Here is a 19,137-nt window from a genome sequence, read left to right on the forward strand (position 1 = left end):
CAGAAAAAATTATTTTTTTGGTGTAGTGGTTAGGAGCGCGGACTCTAATCTGGGAGAACCGGGTTTGATTCCCCACTCCTCCACTTGCACCTGCTGATGTGACCTTGGGTCAGTCACAAGCTCTGGCACAGCTGTTCCTGAAAGAGCAGTTTGTGTCAGAGTTCTCTCAGCCCCACCCACCTCACAGGGTGTGGGGAGGGGAAGGGAAAGGAGTTTGTAAGCCGCTCTGAGACTCCAAGTGAAGGGCGGGGTATAAATCCAATCTCTTCTTCTTCTTCTTACTACTGTATCAATTGCAACCATATTGCAAGGAAAAGACATGGCATGTTTTTCTCAAAGGTGAAATATTTCAGATGTTTATTCTTTCTTCCACCTTCTAAAGTTTTCCTCCATGACTTCTTTATATTAAAACAGCAAGCAACATATTAAAGCAATAGGCCAGCCACAAGTAGCTGGACATTATAGGCCTCTTTTCTCTCAAAAACTGTATATGAGCAACAATAACGTGCTAGACAGAGAAGTAATTCTGTAACTCACAGCTAAGCTCCCTCAAGAAACACCAGCTGTTTGCTGGAACAGGAGAATGGATTACTTTAAAAGAGCCATCACCAAGACTTAAACACATTTTGCTAACAGCAACAGATCCATTTCACCCGTACAGCTCTTATTCAAAAGATTCCACATCCTCCACAAGAGTTTCTTTACAGTTCTATTCTTTGTTGCTTATTTTGATTCTCACAACAATTACAGGAAGTCATAGGAAACACTGGCCTCTAAATAAACCTGTCTTCCGGAGGGCAGTACAGCCCACAGTCCACTACTACTTTCTTAGGAGCATATGACTTACAAACAGGAAAACATTCTCTTAAAAAGTATCCATTAAACAAGATTTGAAACTCACTTCCTATGTACACTGATGTACAGTACATATAAGCAATAACTATGACACTCCGCAAAAACCTTGTAGAAATACAAAAACATATAGCTGAAAGGAATGTTTATTGAAAGGTATGTTTTAAGAGGCTAAAAATTTGGCTACTACAACTATCCACTTCCTGCCACAGTGCAAGCAGCAAACAGTATCCCAGCCTTGCAAGCAAGCCCACAAAACTATACAGGTACTTTTGTTTGTTTTTACTAACCTCCCGACTAACACATACCTATATAGTCTTTTGGGGCACACTGGTGGTCTGAAAGGAGGACGGGGGGAATCTTTCAATTTTCCTGCCTGATCACCTGGAGGCAACTCTTATTTGTTGTAGGTAATCTCATGGGAGGCTATGTATGAGTTTACAGGCAATGCTTTTCAGCTGTGATTTATCAACAGGATTGCCACTTCTTAATCTGAAGATAGTACCCATCATTTTAACAGTCAGACACTGTGAAGAGACAGAGTCTCTCGCTCTTGTGCTGCTTGTCCACCTCTTCTCCTGCCTCCTGAGAAATGGAACTGGAGTTCAACTAGCTAATGCATCTTGGGGCACAGAGCACCATTCCCAAGAAGTGTTTCACTGCCTTTAAAGGAGCAAGCACCAGCCCTGGGCCAGGAGATAACAACTTTGTACAAAGGAGACTAACTGGTTTGTCAGCAAGTGGACTACTGTCTATGCTGAGGAAGAAATAAAGGAAGGGTAGAACAAAAGTCACCCTTGGGAAAAGAACGCCAAGCATCAAGTCTGATTTGAAATAAACTTTTTAAAGAATAACCTCTGTACACCAAACATTATTTTACAGAAGTAATTAGCATGAAATATAAATATACATGGGAATTAAAATGCTTATTTTTCTAGGAGGAGGAAAAATCAGCCCAGTGACACACACACACACACAACTAGTATGAGGACAATAAATTAATCCAGAAGTTAAATTTGAATTTAAAAAATAAAGGGAATTAATTAGGATAACCATAGAAAAAGAATAATTCAAGGACAACACTACAGTCAAATTCTAGTCTAGATGAATCTAACGGATCACTTTTTTCCCCAAAGACCCAAAAATATGATGAACTGCAGAAATCACATCAAAATAATCAGAGAAGAAAAAAACATTGACAAAAGTCTAATAAATAGATGGGGAAGAGTACCATATACATAGTCAGTTTCTATACAAATGCTATATTTTAAAGTGTGCTGCTACTCAAAGGGTGAGGTACAAATATTCACGGGGAAGGGATCAGAGTATGTGCATGCCTATGCACATTAAATCGCTTTGCTTTTACGTTTCTAGATTATACACTAAGAAACTGATTTGTTAAAGTCCAAATCCTGTTATAGGAAGTACTGGAGCAGGAGAAAGTAACACCATTGCCAACTATAACAGGTTAAATGTTGCCTATGGAAAACAGCATTACTTCGTTACTCTCTTTGAGAATGGGTTTCCAAACATCAGTGGTGCAAATGAGAGATCTATTGGAATATGGTGCATATGTTTAATTGAAAAAATATACTGAATGTGAGCAGAGAGCACATCAGGTCTTGTCAGTCCTCACAATCTTTCCCCTCTTTCTGAACTGCAGTTCCTTCAGCTGTGATTTATCCAAACCCTGAACCCTGAAACCAAAACTGATTTCCAACTAAACTGCAAGCTTAGACAGCTGCTGCCCCTGCTTAGATTACAATCAGATGCCAGAGTGATAAAGGACTTGGCCATTCAGGAACATTCATGGCAACTGCATAAACTGTTGTTCAGCTCTGAAGTCTCTTGTTTCTTAAAACAAAGTATATAAGGAAAACACAAACCAGTGCATCAAATCAAACCGATACTTAGGAAATAAATGATTCATCTAAAACAAATACATTGCTTTCATATAATACTGTATATAAAAAAATAGTGAATGACATACAGAACGTAAAAGTTCAAGGTTCCAATGTAGTTCAACAGGGCGAGTTCTCAGCCTTCTACTAGCAACATGTTTTGTTTTTGATCTGTGCCACAAGTTTCCTTCTTTTGTAACAGGCAAAATTGACACCAAGGCCTATATGGCTATAATTAATTTAACAGGTGGAAGGATGAGGATGTGACTCTGTGAAACATTTAGAGCATGATGGGTTTCAGGTCCTTTCTTTAGAAAAGATACATCAGATTTAACGCACATGTGCATGCACACACAGAGAGAGGGTTTAATACAAAATGCTGTATCCCCCCAACTTTTCAAATAATTAAAAAAGTCTACTGAACAAATGCTTTAGAAAATGTATTCATAATTAGGAAGACTGAACATAAGTTTTAAAAAGTAAAATAAATCTGTTCTTGCAAAAAGCTAACTCTTCATAAAAAAGTGAAGGTCAGTCTATTCATGTAACTGTTGCCCCAAGGTTTGGTAAACAACTCTTTGGGTGAGAAAGGAGAACATGGGGATGAACCAGATAAAAATGTCACCCAGGATCTTCTTCAAAGACAAGTTTATACAAAAGCTTCACATACTGTATAGTGCTGGAGATACATCAATAACTTAACAGATAAGAAGGTACAGTGATGCTAGTTTTCTCCTTCTTCACCTTCTTCCTGTTTAATAACTGGAATACCTAAAAAAGCACAGAGTAGAGAGGAGTAAAAAAAAATTAGTAAACCAGAGGAAAAGTAGTGTGAATAGTACAATTAACCAACCTCTAGCTAAGTCCTGACTTAAATTAGGAAAGCAGACTCTAATGCACAGACTGAATATCATATGGTAGTTTGGCAGCACAGGTTAGAACTGAGGTGCAAGAGTACGGGAAAAAATTAGAAGGCAGTTTAATCAGAGAGCTACTGGAAGACCCAATTAAGATTCCAGCAAGTCTAACTAGATTCTGCCTTTCCTGATGCCTATATATTACTCCAACAACTTGCGTTTTTCAATGTTTCCCCCACACTTTAACTAGAGACAGCAATCCTCCTAGAATTAGAGCATAAAATGTCTCCTGACCCCAGGATTTGCATTAAAGGGTTGGATCCCATCTAAAAGGTCCACATGTGCAAAATGGGGGCAATGCCACAATATACTAACTACAATGTAGTGAATCTCTGGACAGAGAAGAAACTGTCATCAAAATCCAAAGTAATGATGTATGAGAAAAAGGTGTTATAAACACACTGCCTGTCTCATCTGCTGAATGCCAGCCCGCTCTCACCATCAAGTTTCTTCAGTCGGGGAACTCGTTTGGTTGCTTCCTCAACCCAAGCATTCTGAGAGTCAGCAGAGTATTTCTCTTCCAGAGGATTGCCTACAAACACCAGATCCTCCAGTAATGGCAATTCTGCCAGCCTCACAAACTCTGCTGCAACCACAAAAAGATCCAGTCAGAATTGGACGAGTATTTTATAAAACAAAAAGAAAGGCTGCACCAAGTCTCTTCTTCAATACCAGCATGGGCAGCCTGCAGATGCTGAATTAAATATTTTCACTGTACAGTGTTTTACTATCATAAGTGGGAAAGTACACACTGGAAACTACTCTGGTACACTTCCATATTCCACATCATTAATATTTTCTAAAGATTTGAGGAACCTTGCTTTAAACAGGTATTTAAACCAGTGTTCTGCACTGAAGGCTTCTTGCTAAGATTCAGGGCCTTTCACTGAACCTTTCACTGAACAGTGCCTAATGCCTGTGTCGGAATAACTTCAAGATACACTGGCATACGCTAAAGATGTCCTGTGAATCTACAGATTAGCCACTGCAGACCCATGCCAGCATTGCATACAAATAGAAGGCACCTGGGGAGGCGTGGCCATGGCCACTCCTCCTAAGTTGCAGTCACACCTCTAGTACTTCTGCAACACTACAGCAGTAACAACCCTAGCACGTCTTTTTGAAGTCTCAGAGGACCTATATGGAGTGGATATGCAACTTCCCCTCACCCTCCAGCAACACCACAAAGTCACAGCACACTTTAGGAAGTCAACTAATTCCGCAGCCAATCACAGCCAGCTACGACAACCACAGCACAGACAACAGGGTATGTGGTCATATCTCTCTGGCTTCATGTTCCTCACAATCAGAACACTCCCCAAAGAGCTTGTGTGGACAATTACAGAAAGGGCACTTAGCACAAGAAGAGAAGAGAAGAGATTGGATTTATACCCCACCCTTCACTACCCAAGGGAGTCTCAGAGCAGCTTACAAACTCCTTTCCCTTCCCCTCCCCACAACAGACACCCTGTGAGGTAGGTGGGGCTGAGAGAGCTCTTGACAGAAACTGTTTTTTCAAGGACAGCTCTTATCAGAGCTACGACTTGCCCAAGGCCATCCAGCCAGGTGCAAGTGGAGGAGTGGGGAATCAAACCCGGTTCTCCCAGATTAGAGTCCGTGCACTTAACCACTACACCAAACACAAACAGTTAAGCATGAGAACAAACACTACTGTAGCATGTTTCCAACAATGCTCTGACTGGAACCCATGCAGTCAGGACACAAACATGCAATCGGACCCTCCACCCCTCCAATTAGGGGTTCAAGGACAATGCATCCTACACGGGTAAACAAGAGAAGTGGATCCCCTGCCCCAAGCTGCAGCTACTGAAACTGTTTCCCCTCTCTACTGACTCTGCATAGTGTTCCCAAAGAGACGTAGGCTCTATGGGTTGCATGGTCCCCTTGTAGCTGTCAGCATCTAACAAGCCATGCAATCTGAATGAAGGGACGGGAGGGATGGTACACGTATTACTAAGATTAACAGGGGTCTCTAGCAGTACTAAAGCACATGAATGCAGTAGGGGAATGGTGGGAAGTTAGCTGGTACCCAATCACTGAAATATGAATTCACAAAGGTGTTACCATAGATCACCAAAATGTTCAGGACGACTCTGGCTTACCCCAGTCCTTCACCATATTATTGGACATGTAGAGTATCTTCAGCTTCTTCATCACATGGAGTCCTTTTAATTTCTCAATTAGGTTGTATGATATCCATAACTCCTCTAATGTATCTCCAACTGCTTCCTGAAAGACAGTAATACATCTCAGAAAAACATGCTCTAAACATTTATATTATGCACATTGTCTTTCTGACTTCTTAAGTGTACATTAACAAAACAACAAAAAAGTGTTCCTCTGGAGTTCATGCTGCCCACCAGATTGCATGTTGAGAAAAGCTTAAACGAGAAGAACAATAACTAATTTCTACAAAAATCAAAATCCTAATGCAGGACTCTTTAACATGACTGATTTAAGACAGATGAACAGGAAAAGAGATCTACATATTACATGAGTGTAGTTTCTCAGCCAATTCAAACAACTCTGCATTGTTGTGAGAGAGACTAGTATATGCTATGCTAATGAGCTATGCCTTCCATCCCCCCTCAAAGAAGACAACGTGGTCCGAAATCCATTGACCAGAGAGGTGGAGACAAGGGAAGGTGACATACTGGATACTTCAACATTAGTGCTGTGTCCTCCCTGTCACAGAAGATCAGTAACTGTTGAGCATCATTCCTTGAGCTCCCAGGGCTTTCCCCTTTAAACTGGAGCAAAGCAAAGCACTTCTTCGCTTTGACTTAAAGGGGAAATGTAGGGCGACTGTGCATGGAAGTTCCATGTGCAAGCTCCATCTGGAGTCAATTCAGGGAAGGAGGCAGAACTCGGCTCTGCAGTGAAATGATGAAGTTCAGCTCTGTACCCTCTCCCCCATAAGACTCTTCTCTCCAGTTCACAGCTCTAAGCACTGTGGATCTGCTGTGAAGGAAGAAAGGAGGGGGGTCTCAGTGTCATTTTAGTGTGTTGACACTTCTCTACCAATGCAATAGGGGGCAGCAGTGCATGGCACAGGGATGGTGCATGCTGATGCCATCCACGCCTGCTCCACCACACAGAGTAGGGGTCCTATTTTGCACATCAATGTGGAAGTAGAAGTAGCCCTTGTTCCAAAAATGCTTATTGATTGGTGGAGACAATGCCATTAGTGAGGAACAGTTATGCTAGTGTTTACCATGTTACTGCATTTACCAGTTTGTAATAGTATAAGTAGCTACCATCTTAGTGGGATTATAGAATTAAGCTACATGATATATTACATACCAGCCCATTAAGATTCTTTATGTTATTTCTTCCCAATGACAAAATCCTCAAGTTTTCTGCAACAGAAACAAAATTGGTATCTCTTTACATGACTGGTTATTTAAACAATGTGGAAACTTAATACAAGCCCAAGACAAATAAACCCAGGGACGATTTATATTGCTCCATCTGTGCAAAGGAAAAGGACATAGCCAAGACAGAACAGAATTAAATGGCTGCATAAAATTGTCCCATGTCATTGTTCCAGCTATGTGGCTAGCCATTCACTTATAAAGCTCTGGCTGTGCAGTGAGCATCTCTACAGTTACAGAATCAGGCCGCAGTTCAGATGAGTAGCTTCCCATGTGGTTAGAACTGCTTTATTGGGTGTTTTTCAAAGCAACCATACCAGTAGTAGTCATCTCTTTCTGCCCAAAGTACTGTAATAAGTGAGGGAGACCTGAATACCTTGAAAGCAAATAATTTAATACCGAATCTCTTTCTCAATGTTGCCAGATGAAATTGCTTGGTAATTTGATACTAATGAATGCTACCCTGATGATGCATTTTGGTTACAGAAGTAAGAAGTAGCATACAGACATAATATGAATCTGAAAGAAAACATTGCTTTACATGACTGGCCAGCAAATCACAGCTTTTCCCCTCCTCCTCCTAAGAAGGCAGGAAAAAGGTTAACAATATAATCAGAGTCTGTTCTAGTCTAGGCCCACTGATTTCAAAGGGCTTAGACTACAGTAACTCTGCCCAAGATTGTCCAAAGAAGACACTTTGAAAGAACTAGTCCAAATCAGAGATCCAAAGTGACTAGACAAGGAAAGAACAGAACTGCTCTAGAACAAATCTTTCCAAAACACATTTGTTTGCCTGTTATCCTCTCTCACACAACAGAATCACCAGCAGTTGACAGATTTATAGCTTCAGCATGAATATCTGATCCTTACATAGAATGACAAAGACATCAGTTATCAGATAAATCTGCTTACAAATTGAATGTTTGCAATCCAATGAATGAGGTGATCAGATAATCCCTAATTTTGCCAAGATAATTCTTAACATGTTTAATAATCATGACATGAAACTAAAGATTATGGCACATCATCTATGGTATGACAGTAGGCATAGTCTGTTTCAATTGCCAAAGAATGGAATATAGGAACATGGGTTTGTTTAATCAGAAGCAGTAAGCAAAGCTAAGATACTTTGTTGTTTAGAATTTTTTTCTCAGAAAGAGAAACATACTTGATAACTGAGTTCTAAGCTGCTTGTTCATTCCAGCTTTTAAAAGAAACTACTAATTATTTACATTTAAAAACAGAAATAATAATTACACAGAGACAGGAACAGTTTTCCGAAAAGGAGTGATAAGATAGGTGCAATCATACCAATCCATTTTGTTAGCATATTTATTCACTTTTCGATTACACAGGATCATCCCGCAGAGAAGAGCTTCCTATGCCAATGCATTTGTGCAAAGTAGCAAAAGTCAATCCAGACCACACCAGATGGTGGCTTTCCCCCACAATGTCAATATCTACTCAACCAGCAGCAAAGTATAGGCCAAAGCCTTCTTAAAATTCGATTACTTGGGGATGTCAGGGTGTTTTTTTTTAATAGACTTGGTTTTGGATTGTTTCTATGTTTTCTACTGCAATCAGTGAATATAACTGATGCATAAATAACTCACTGCTCATAAAGGTTTGTAGTTAGTGATGTCAGCAAGTTTGAGTCACTGAAGGTACATAGTAAAAAGCAGCTATAATCTATGCACTGATCTTTCATTCATTACTTACTCAGGCCATTCAAGTTGGCGATTTTTTCAATGCAGTTTGTAGATAAGGACAGCTTTCTTTACATGAAAGACAGAGAATTATATGTTAACAAGAACATGTAAAATACTGAAGCAGTAAGTTATTTCCCTACGAACAGGAGTTTTTTCTGGAGGAATGCATCGGAACAGAGTTCCGGAACCTCTTCAACAAAATTATTTTTAAAATGTTTTAAAGTTCATGAGTTTTCAGTATACAGACTGAAAACTTCATTCCCTTCTTGAGAGTTCCAGCACCTCTTTTTCCAAAAAAACCCCCACCCTGCCTACAAATAACATTTTCTTAGAATATTAAATCTTTCTTTCATCACACAACCTATTGAGGAACCTACTTGTTTAGTTGTTTTGGGTTTCAAATGTGTTACAAAGGGGTTGCCTGACTGTTGCACTGTGAGCTCAAGCCCCTGGTAAATCCATAATGAGCTGCATGGGGGGGAAACAAGCATTTCATCATGTGTTTGTTGGAGATCTGAATGTACAGTTATCTATTCTACCAACACTGAAGGCTTGTGGAATGCCCAGTTTACCATTCATGCAGGATTCTGCAGACTCCACTACATCAATCTTCCTTCATTCACCTGTGTTGGTTTGTACCTAATTTGTAAAAAATGTACATTAGCCATCTTCATTGGTCTAAAGCTACTCCATTGAAATCCTTTACGCCAGCAGAAGGTTTCCATGGGCTCTAAGGCAGTAGTTTAATTTGTGTTGTATATACCGGCTTGCCAGAGAGAGAGAAAAAACAAACAAACCCTAATTCCATCAGTATCTGATTGGATATTGCAACTTGGAACTGCAGCATAATTAGGAGAAATTTCCCCTGTTACACTGTAAGTAAAACTCATTTGACCTCAGGAAAATGGGGAAAGGGCCCAACAGAGAAAAGTTTCAAATACTCGTTTTCTTTTGACTGAATTTATACTGGTTAAGTTTTCTTATGTTTTCTTTTCTTTGTTATATCTTCATTTTCTATTTCTTTAGGCAATGATAAAGGGTTCAGAGAGCAGCCATAACAACAGATATGTGGGTGAGCCCTTGCTTTTAAGATAAGTGAAATCAATACAAAATAAAAGAACATGGACTGTTGTTCAAATAAGACATTCTGCCAAACCATGGCTAAAGAAGCTAAATTACAATTTAATTTGCTTGAACTATAGTTGGCTGGCAAATCAAAATCTGTGCTAATAATGGTTTGGCACAATGTCAGAATTTACAAGGCATAGTTACGGCCATTGCTCTGTACTCAGGGGCCACTATATGTAGAGACTGGAAGCCCTCTTCATAAGTTACACTGAATATACATACAGTCTACGTACACTGTACACTTGAGCAACTCATGTTACATTCAATGGACATGTGCTTTAAACCTCACATTTATTCAGGTACTGGTCTCTGGTTTCATTTGTAAAGTGAAAACGCATTCTCTTACAAACAGATGTGCATGCATCCACTGTAACATCCAAACAGTGCTTGGAATGCTGAGCAGATGGAAAGGAAAACTCTAAACCATAAGACCCAGTTTGGTGTAGTGGTTAAGTGCATGGACTCTAATCTGGGAGAACCGGGTTTGATTCTCCACTCCTCTACTTGCACCTGCTGGATGACCTTGGGCAAGCCATAGTTCTGGCACAGCTGTTCTTGAAAAAGAGCAGTTTCTGTCAGAGCTCTCTCAGCCCCACCTACCTCACAGGGTGTCTGTTGTGGGGAGGGGAAGGGAAAGGAGTTTGTAAGCCACTCTGAGACTCCCTTGGTTAGTGAAGGACAGGGTATAAATCCAATCTCTTCTCTTCTTCTCTTAAGTGGTCTGTATTTTTGAAAAGTCAAACCATGGTTTGACTTCTATAATACGGTTTTCACAAACCGAGTGTGGCATGATACAGCTGCCTTGAGGACTTACTGGATGGAAAGGCAATTAATAAATATTCTAAATAAATACAAAAGGCCTGAATTGAAACTAAGTGGCTGAAGAAAAGTTGATGACAAAGCTAGGTGCTGGAACAAAAATGTCTGAACAAAGAGGTTTATCTCTGAAGGTATTAGAAATAAACACGAAAAGAATTCTAAGCTACAACAGTGAGCACGAATAGTTGATTTCTACACTAAGAATGTTCCCCCTTTTTCTTTCAATATACAGAACCTACTCGCAGTTAACAAGAGATGAAAGAGATGCATCCATCTTCTCTATAGGAGGAATCTGGGCATAAAGTTTTACTTCCTTGGCCTCTGATGGCTTCTGACCATTTTTTTCTTCCTAAGGAAAAAGAGAAAGAGAGGAAAGAAAATAGTTCTTTGCTGTACAACTAAAGCATTTAATCTAGGTGAACAGAAAATAAGAATCAGATCTTGTATGTACTTTCTCTCACAGCTACTCAGTTGCAGAATAATGTACACATCAATTCCCTTGCTGAATGTTAATTTTCTCATGCAAATTCACTAATTTGCATGAGAAAGTGAATATTCAGCAAGGGGGAAAATGTCCTTCTTAGCCTGGGAAGCAGTTCATGTGACCAATTAGTTACATTTAGTCAGAACACAGAAAATCAGAACTATGACTGGGTACATGGTCAATTAACCTACTACTGGAAAGTTTGTGCTGGCAATTCATTCAGGGACCTCATGATAACCTCACCTGTTTGCCAGGAATAAACTTCAGTGCCCACCAGACACACCAGAATAAACAACATCTAAGTTGTATGAACTGGCCTCAACTGAACTCTGCATTTGCAGTGGCATTTCATAAAAAGTATTTTCCTCATATAGAAATACAGGGAGAACTCATACATTCCACCAGTATTTTTATTTCACCTCTCCACACAGATTGGGTGTTAGCCTTTTGCCTTCTTCTATCATCCATTTAAATACTATGTTCTTATATCAATACTTTACACGAGCTAGGTCAAATCAGTATCAAACCTGTTTTAACAGGACAGGATGTTAAAAGAGCACTCCAGTTCCTAACAGTCATTTCCAGCTTCTAACACACTAAGAAAAAATCAAATGTTAAAACAGATGTCCTGAAAATAGGAATAAATAGTCCAAGTATATGTAGCCCTTTAAAAAAATCTAGCTAAAATACTTACAGGTAGACAGAAATATGATAAGGGTCACACCCAGGGCTCTAGTCGGGGGGGAGCTCTCAGGTACGGAGCTCCGGAAGAGAACCTCTAGGGGGCGGGGCGGTCACGTGGTGAAGCCCCGCCCCCTTCTTTACCCCGCCCTCTGCTTCGATCCTCATTCCGTTTGGGAATGAGGATGAAGCAGGAGGGTAAGTAGCCGGGCCTTCTGACACACTTCCGGTGATGTCAGGGGGTGTGGCCTTCTGTCACTTCCGGTGATGTCAGGGGGCGTGGCATATGCAAATAAGTTATGCTAATGAGTTATGCTAATGAGCTCCGGCAGCTCTTTTTCTACAACAAGACCCCTGGTCACACCTCTTTATATTGAAGAAATGTTAAAATTAGTACACAGCCCCACAGCCAAACTGCGGGGGGTAGAGTTTACTGTTTTTATGTGTTTTTTCAAAATGAAGAAGGAAATTTTATTTGTAGATATACTGTTTTATTGTTACAAATTTTTTAAATTGTTGTTAGCTGCCCTGAGCCTCTGGGTAGGGCGGGATAGAAATCCCTAAAAATAGATAAATAAAAATAAATAAATTAGGGAAGTCACTAAACTTCACCTGCAGGACTGGAGTGTTTTCAATTTATGGAGACTGATTGGCATGTCCTATTTTATTTTCTTGAAAAAAAGTATTGAGATAAGATTACAAAGGTTCATTATATGAGAAAAGCAGGACAGCTGGCAGAAGATGTGAAAAACAAGAGGGAGGGCCTGTGACTCAGTAGAAGAGCCTCTACTTTGCATGCAGAAAGTCCCAGGTTCAAGCCCAGCATCTCCAGTTAAAAAAGGATCAGGGAAAAGGAGATTTGAAAGACCCCTGCCTGAGGCCTGGAGAGCTGCTTGCCAGTCTGAGTAGGCAATACTGACTTTGATGGACCAATTATTTGGTTCAGTTGCATATGTGTGTTCAAGCGCTCTTAACCATCTAGGCAGGAGGTTGCAGCAAGACATTTCCCCTGACTACATCCTTCTCTACACAGGCTTCTTGCCACTCTCCATGTCGACCACAAGTTTCTAATCTCTACTTTAAAACCCTCACCTCTCTGATCCTCTAGCTTTCATCCTTCTTTTCTGCTCTCCTCCAGTATTCCACCAAAGTTCTTACCCTAGAGCCTCCTTCACCTCCTAATTCCACTGCTATCTCTGAGGTCTTCTATGCTGCTGTGCCATCTGTGGATATGTAATCTCCTTCTGTATAGATATTTTCCCTTCCATACCCACTTCTGTATCAGAGCCTAATGCTCGCCTAGCCCCATCTCAGCACCTGTTGCCATCAGATTCTCCTCTTACTCATCCCTATGAATCATAAAGTGGCATTTTCCACCATGCGAAGCATGCCCCACTGATCCAAGAAACTCATCTAAAGGTGAGATGAGCCCATTGAATGAACCACTGTAGCTGAGCAGAGTGATAGGTGGGTACAACCTTATAAAATCTTGATCACTACTCCTTTTCTGTCTTGTCTGTCTAAGTACTTGAGCAGTGACCATGCACTACCTTTTGTTTAGAACAGTGTTTAGAATTACAGACGCTATATAAATATTATTGAGCACTAGCTGTAGTAATATTGAGCACTAGCAATACTGATATACAGCAGCTCAAATCTAAAACTTCAGTGACTTAACCATGTAAGATTTCTGGGCTATAGCCTATCACTCTACTCAGCTACAGGTAGCATGTTCCACTGGTATCATCCTCTCCCCACCCCCTCAACTGTGGGCAGACCTGCCGATACCTAAATCCATGGATCGGTTCCACACTGAGAGAGAGAGAGAGATTTTTCTCCAAACTTGGGGGACCCCCAAGGTTTGCAGAAAAACCTAAAAAACAAAAATGGATGGGTTTTTAAAAATCTTTGCCACAAACGAAGCTGTCGGAGCCTCTACAGAACTGTTGCTGCTGCCAGCCCTGCCTCTCCTCAGTAGCCTCTGGGGGAGGCACTGGTGGAAGTGTTCATGGCAGGGGAGGACAAATCGATGCCAATCCTGCCATGAGCCCTACCACAGTTCGCTCTCCTCACCAGCTTCTAATGCAGTGCGGTGGCAGCATTTAGGGTGAGAGAGTCGATGGCAGCCTTGCTGTTCTGCAGTTAAGGCACCCCACCCCTGTCCTCAACCATTCCAGTGGGTCCTATGAGGTTAGCTGCAGTGCTGGCAGCATCTATCAGTGCCCTGCAGGAGTCACCAAAGCTGGGCGGCACTCTGCAGTAGCCACCGATGCCAGGCACTCTTCTCCTGCTGCCGGGTCGTGAGAGGCTGGAGTGCTGTTGAAACTGGGTGGCCCTCTGCAGCTAGACAACCTTCTCCCACTGCTTGGTTACAGAAGGATGTCAGGGGTCCCAGTGATGGGCTGGACAGATGGGTCTGGGGTTGGTGAGAGGGCAGGCCATGAGAGAACCTCCTTATCATGGTGGCTGCAGAATAGGCTCTTTGAGCCAGGGACAATCTAAGAGAAACAGAGGGACTTAATACCCAAACAGATAGAGATGTTTCATAATAGACAGGGACAAGTGGAGACCAAGTAAGTGATGGGGGAGGGAGAAGAAGAAAGAGAGATTAATGGGGTGGGGGAGGGAGAAAGAGAGAAGTCAGGAGATTCCGGGTTCACTGCCAGCCACAGGCAGAATCCGGAAATTGTACTGGGCCTTGCCATTGGTAGACCCCAGAAGCTATGCCGGGCCCAGCTGCAGCAGCTGCAAACTCTGCAAGGTGCATGGGGCCTGGCTGCACTGGCACACTTGGGGTGCTGCATGGGACCCAGAGGTGGCTGTGGTGATGACTGGGAGATGGGTTCAACCATGGTGGGCCCCGGGAGCTGAGCTGGGCTCAGTTGAATACTCCATGAGGTCAATGGGGCCCAACAACAGTAGCAGACTCCAGGAGCCATGCAGGGCCTGGCTGCACTGGCAACAGACTCCAGGAGCTGCACGGGGTTCAGAGGCAAGGAGACATGTGGGGCTCAGTGAGCAAGTGGAGGGAAGGATGAGATTCCCCTCTGTGAATATCACAGCCCCCCCACATGTATACTCTAATAGCAAAATCAGCCAAATGTGAAGATACTTAAATCCAGTGACTGGAACCGTGAACAGACAAGAGAGATCTTTCTACAAACCTGAAAACTGAAAAGACAGGGAGGCAGATAGAGGTAGTTTACCTGTTGAGTGGGAAGGACAGAAGTACACAGGAACAGGGGAAAGGCTAGGGCCATCAGGAAAGGGAAAGCGGAAATAATGTGGAAGGGGGCAATGAGATGACCCCCAGAAATCTTTATGGGTTCCCATTTGTAAGGTATATCTTGCTGCCACAAGAGGAGCTTCCACTGCCAGAGGACCCTCTTACATCAAGAGATTGTAGCACTTTTAGCAGAATAGAACATTTTATTTATTTACTTTCTATTAGGGGTCTGCATTCAGCTATATCCAAGCTGAAAAAAATATACGAAAAATATCAGGATTTTCCAGGTATTCTTCCAGCCATATATAGATTTGGGTATTTTTTCAGCCATCTGAAATGGCCAAGCCCCCCAAATCCCAAAAATATTTCAGATTTTTCAGGACCACTGGATAGTCGAAGTTAAAGGGTGTTTAAGCACCTTCTGGGTGAACTCACCACTTGGAGAAGGTGTTTAAATGCCTTCAGAGTTCACTTGCGGCTTGGGGAAAGCATTTAAAGGGACCACAATCCCTTTAAACACCTTCCCCCCATATTGAAACTAACAGAGAATGGGGGCACCTTCTTTGGGGGCCCACAGAATTGGACCCCCAGTCCAATCTTTCTGAAATGGGGGGAAGGGAGTGTTTGATGTGAGGGTCCAGCAGCTATACTGCAAACCTGGTGCCTCTACCTCAAAAAACAGCCCCTTCAGAGCCCCAGATACCCCTGGATCAAGTCCCCATTACACCATATGGGGACAACTGACTATAATGGTCCCCATAGGGTATATTGGAGCTGAAAAAAAATATCAGGATTTCAAAAAAAAAGCCTAAATCTGAATACCATGCCAGTATTGGGATTCAGGAATATCAGAAAATACCGATATTTTTCAGGTTCAATATACCCCCAATTTTTTTTTTGCAAGCCTGTACTTACTACTTTAATACCTAGCCTCTCTTACTTGGACTCAACATGGATTATCTCTCTATATAATAATTCTCTGTTGGTGGTGGCACATTGCTGAACATTCCACACGCTCCCAAATCAATACGCTCCATGATGTGTCACTCAGAAGCTGTCCCTATTCACTGGCTGCGTTGCCTGAGTCCTACCTCCAACATTCTAAACAGTTTGCTGTTCCTCAACCCCCACAGCCAGTCGGAACACAGAGGTCATTTGCATATGCGGCCTCATTGGCCTTTGCCTCTAACATTCTAAACAGTTTGCTGTTGGGAGTCACTGAACATGTCCTGAGGTAAAATTGTCAGTCTCTCTGTGGGGCCTGGAGATCACCCAGAAATCACCGTGTTCCCCAGCCACAGCAAATCATTTCCCCTACAGAAAATTTCCCAGCTATTACAACTGATCTTCAGATGACCAAGATCAGTTCTCCTGGAGACAATGGCTACTTTGGGCAGTAGACTCTATGGCATTATACCCTGCTGAAGTCCCTCCCCACCCCAAACCCTGCCCTCCCCAGGCCCTACCCCTCAAATCTACAGGTATTTCCCAACCCAGAGTTGACAACCATATAATCTGCTATGGGACCACTTTTCAGACCCTTGGAACCCAGAAAACATGGCACAGGAGGAGGTGCTTTTCTACCTTAGCTGCCACTACATAACACCCCCCTCCCACCCAAAAAAACAAGTCAGAGGTGGAGAGAACCATACCTGTTATCATGGGGCTGTCCTCCCATTCTACCCACTTAGGGCAGCAAAATGACTTGAGACAGCCCTGCCTTACAGTTAAGCAGAAGGAAAGAAACGTGGCTTGCCTCCCTCCATTTCCCCCTTCCCTCTGCCACCCCACCAGGCACCGTCGGGACACTCATCTGGAGCTTCCTTCTAGATCCCGTTGTATTTCTTCCCACAATGGCCATTACTCCTAGTACAGTATAAGTCAATGGAATCAAAACTCTGTATTGTGTACATTTTTTCAGGTGTGCATTTCTTACAAACTATTATCTCTACCTCTATGCCATTGCAAAGTACTTAGAAAACTGGCTGGAGCCATGTTCTTCAGACATAATATCCATGCCACTATGTAATCATGTTTCTACTTACCCATTTAGCTAGCGCCTCCTTGATAGTTGTTGCTTTTGCCTAAACAAATACATAAAAGAAAAATTACATAATTAAATATCAGCAGTCCAATCAACTAATTGTCTGACTGAACTAATTAAACTATCATACGTAAATAAATGCACATGCTGAGACATTAATAAAAAAATAACATTAAATTATTCATTTTGTCAAAGAAAGACAAATGTCACTGAAATGTGTGACTATTTAAAATGTTGTACAATGATGAAGTCCATTTAAAAAATTTCTTTCATCAGATTTGGAAAAATGGAATATTGCTCACAACGTAAATACACCACAGCCACAATGGAAGATCCAGGTACAAAAAGACACACTGACATCAATTTCAGCTGAGTGCAGAGAGCTTCAGATGCCCGCAGTTCTTAGTGTTAGAAATGTCAGTTTTACTCTGCTGGGTTAGGATACAATCCATCATGTCGGTCATCACATTTAGCACGTGGAGGAAAGAAATTGTATAACCTCTACAATAGCAGATCTACTAAAGGTTTAAGTTCTGAAGGCTTTGCTTGCAATGGATAACACCCTGTCCATTGCAGAACACATTTTATTCTGCAACTATAACTTTGATTCATTATACTCTTAGTATGCAAACCTAAATGCAGTCAGACCTTTCTAAATCCATTGAAGTCAGTGGGCTTAGAAGGGTGTAACTCTCTTCTCAGGATTGCACTGTAAGGTCTGCAATTTTAATTTTGTTGTTGTTGTTCAGTTGCACAGTCAACTCAGACTCCTCGCAACCCCATGGACCACACCACGCCAGGCCCCCCTGTCATCCTCCATAGTTTGCTTAATTTCATGTTGTTGCATTGATAACACTGTCCAACCATCTCATCTTTTAACGTCCCCGTCTTCTTTGACCTTCAGTCTTTCCCAGCATCAGGGGCTTCTCCAGTGAGTGCTCCCTTCTCATTTAACGGCCAAAGTATTTGAGCTTCAGCATCTGGCCTTCCAGGGAACAGTCAGGGTTGATTTCTTTTTGACCTCCTTGCACTCCAAGGGACTCTCAAGAGTCTTCTCCAGCACCATAATTCAAAAGAGTCTATTAGTCAGCACTCGGCCCTCCTTACAGTCCAACTCTCGCAGCCATACATTACTACTAGGAATATCATTGCTTTGACCATACGGACTTTCGTTGGCAGGATGATGTCTCTACTTTTTATTATGCTGTCTAGGTTTGCCATCGCTTTCCTCCCAAGGAGCAGGCATCTTTTAATTTCATGGCTGCAGTCACCATCTGCAGTGATTCTGGATCCCAGGAACGTGAAGTCTGTCACTGCTTCCATGACTTCCCCTTGTATTTGCCAAGGAGTGACAGGACCGGATGCCATGATCTTAGTTTTTTTGATGTTGAGTTTCAAGCCAACTTTTGCACTCTCCTCTTTCACCATCAACAAGAGGCTCTTTAGGTCCTTTTCACTTTCTGCCATTAGAGTGGTATCATCTGCATATATGAGGTTGTTGATGTTTTTCCCAGCAATCTTAATTCCAGCTTGTGATTCATAAGAACATAAGAACATAAGAGACGCCAATGTTGGATCAGGCCAAAGGCCCATCCAGTCCAACACTCTGTGTCACACAGTGGCCAGAAATACCAGTGCCATCAGGAGGTCCAGCAGTGGGGCCAGGACATTAGAAGCCCTCCCACTGTTGACCCCACCCCCCAAGCACCAAGAAGACAAAGCATCACTTGCCCCAGAGCCCCTAGCTATACCTTGTGGCTAATAGCCACTGAGGGACCTCTGCTCCATATGCTTATCTAATTCCCTTTTGAAGCCGTCCATGCTTGTAGCACCCACCACTTCCTGTGGCAGTGAATTCCATGTGTTAATCACTCTTTGGGTGAAGAAGTACTTCCTTTTATCCGTTCTAACCCGACCGCTCTGCAGTTTCATGGAGTGCCCACGAGTTCTTGTATTGTGAGAAAGGGAGAAAAGTACCTCT

General features: G+C 42.1%; 1 protein-coding gene across 1 annotated transcript in view; it reads right to left on the reverse strand.

The window, feature by feature from the left end:
- Window positions 1–3,315: 3,315 nt before the first annotated feature.
- DNAL1 (dynein, axonemal, light chain 1) overlaps window positions 3,316–19,137 on the reverse strand; it is a 21,667-nt gene continuing 5,845 nt past the window's right edge. Inside the window, exons 3-9 of the mRNA XM_015420062.1 lie at window positions 17,158–17,196; window positions 10,961–11,070; window positions 8,785–8,840; window positions 6,995–7,050; window positions 5,794–5,920; window positions 4,110–4,256; window positions 3,316–3,524 (exon numbers count right to left, since the gene is read on the reverse strand). Of these exons, the coding sequence (XP_015275548.1) occupies window positions 3,478–3,524; window positions 4,110–4,256; window positions 5,794–5,920; window positions 6,995–7,050; window positions 8,785–8,840; window positions 10,961–11,070; window positions 17,158–17,196 (582 nt within the window). The 3' untranslated portion in view covers window positions 3,316–3,477. The remainder of the gene's footprint in view (window positions 3,525–4,109; window positions 4,257–5,793; window positions 5,921–6,994; window positions 7,051–8,784; window positions 8,841–10,960; window positions 11,071–17,157; window positions 17,197–19,137) is intronic.

Source organism: Gekko japonicus, unplaced genomic scaffold (genome assembly GCF_001447785.1).
Source record: "Gekko japonicus isolate JY-2015 unplaced genomic scaffold, Gekko_japonicus_V1.1 scaffold27, whole genome shotgun sequence".
In the NCBI taxonomy this organism is placed as follows: Eukaryota; Metazoa; Chordata; class Lepidosauria; order Squamata; family Gekkonidae; genus Gekko; species Gekko japonicus.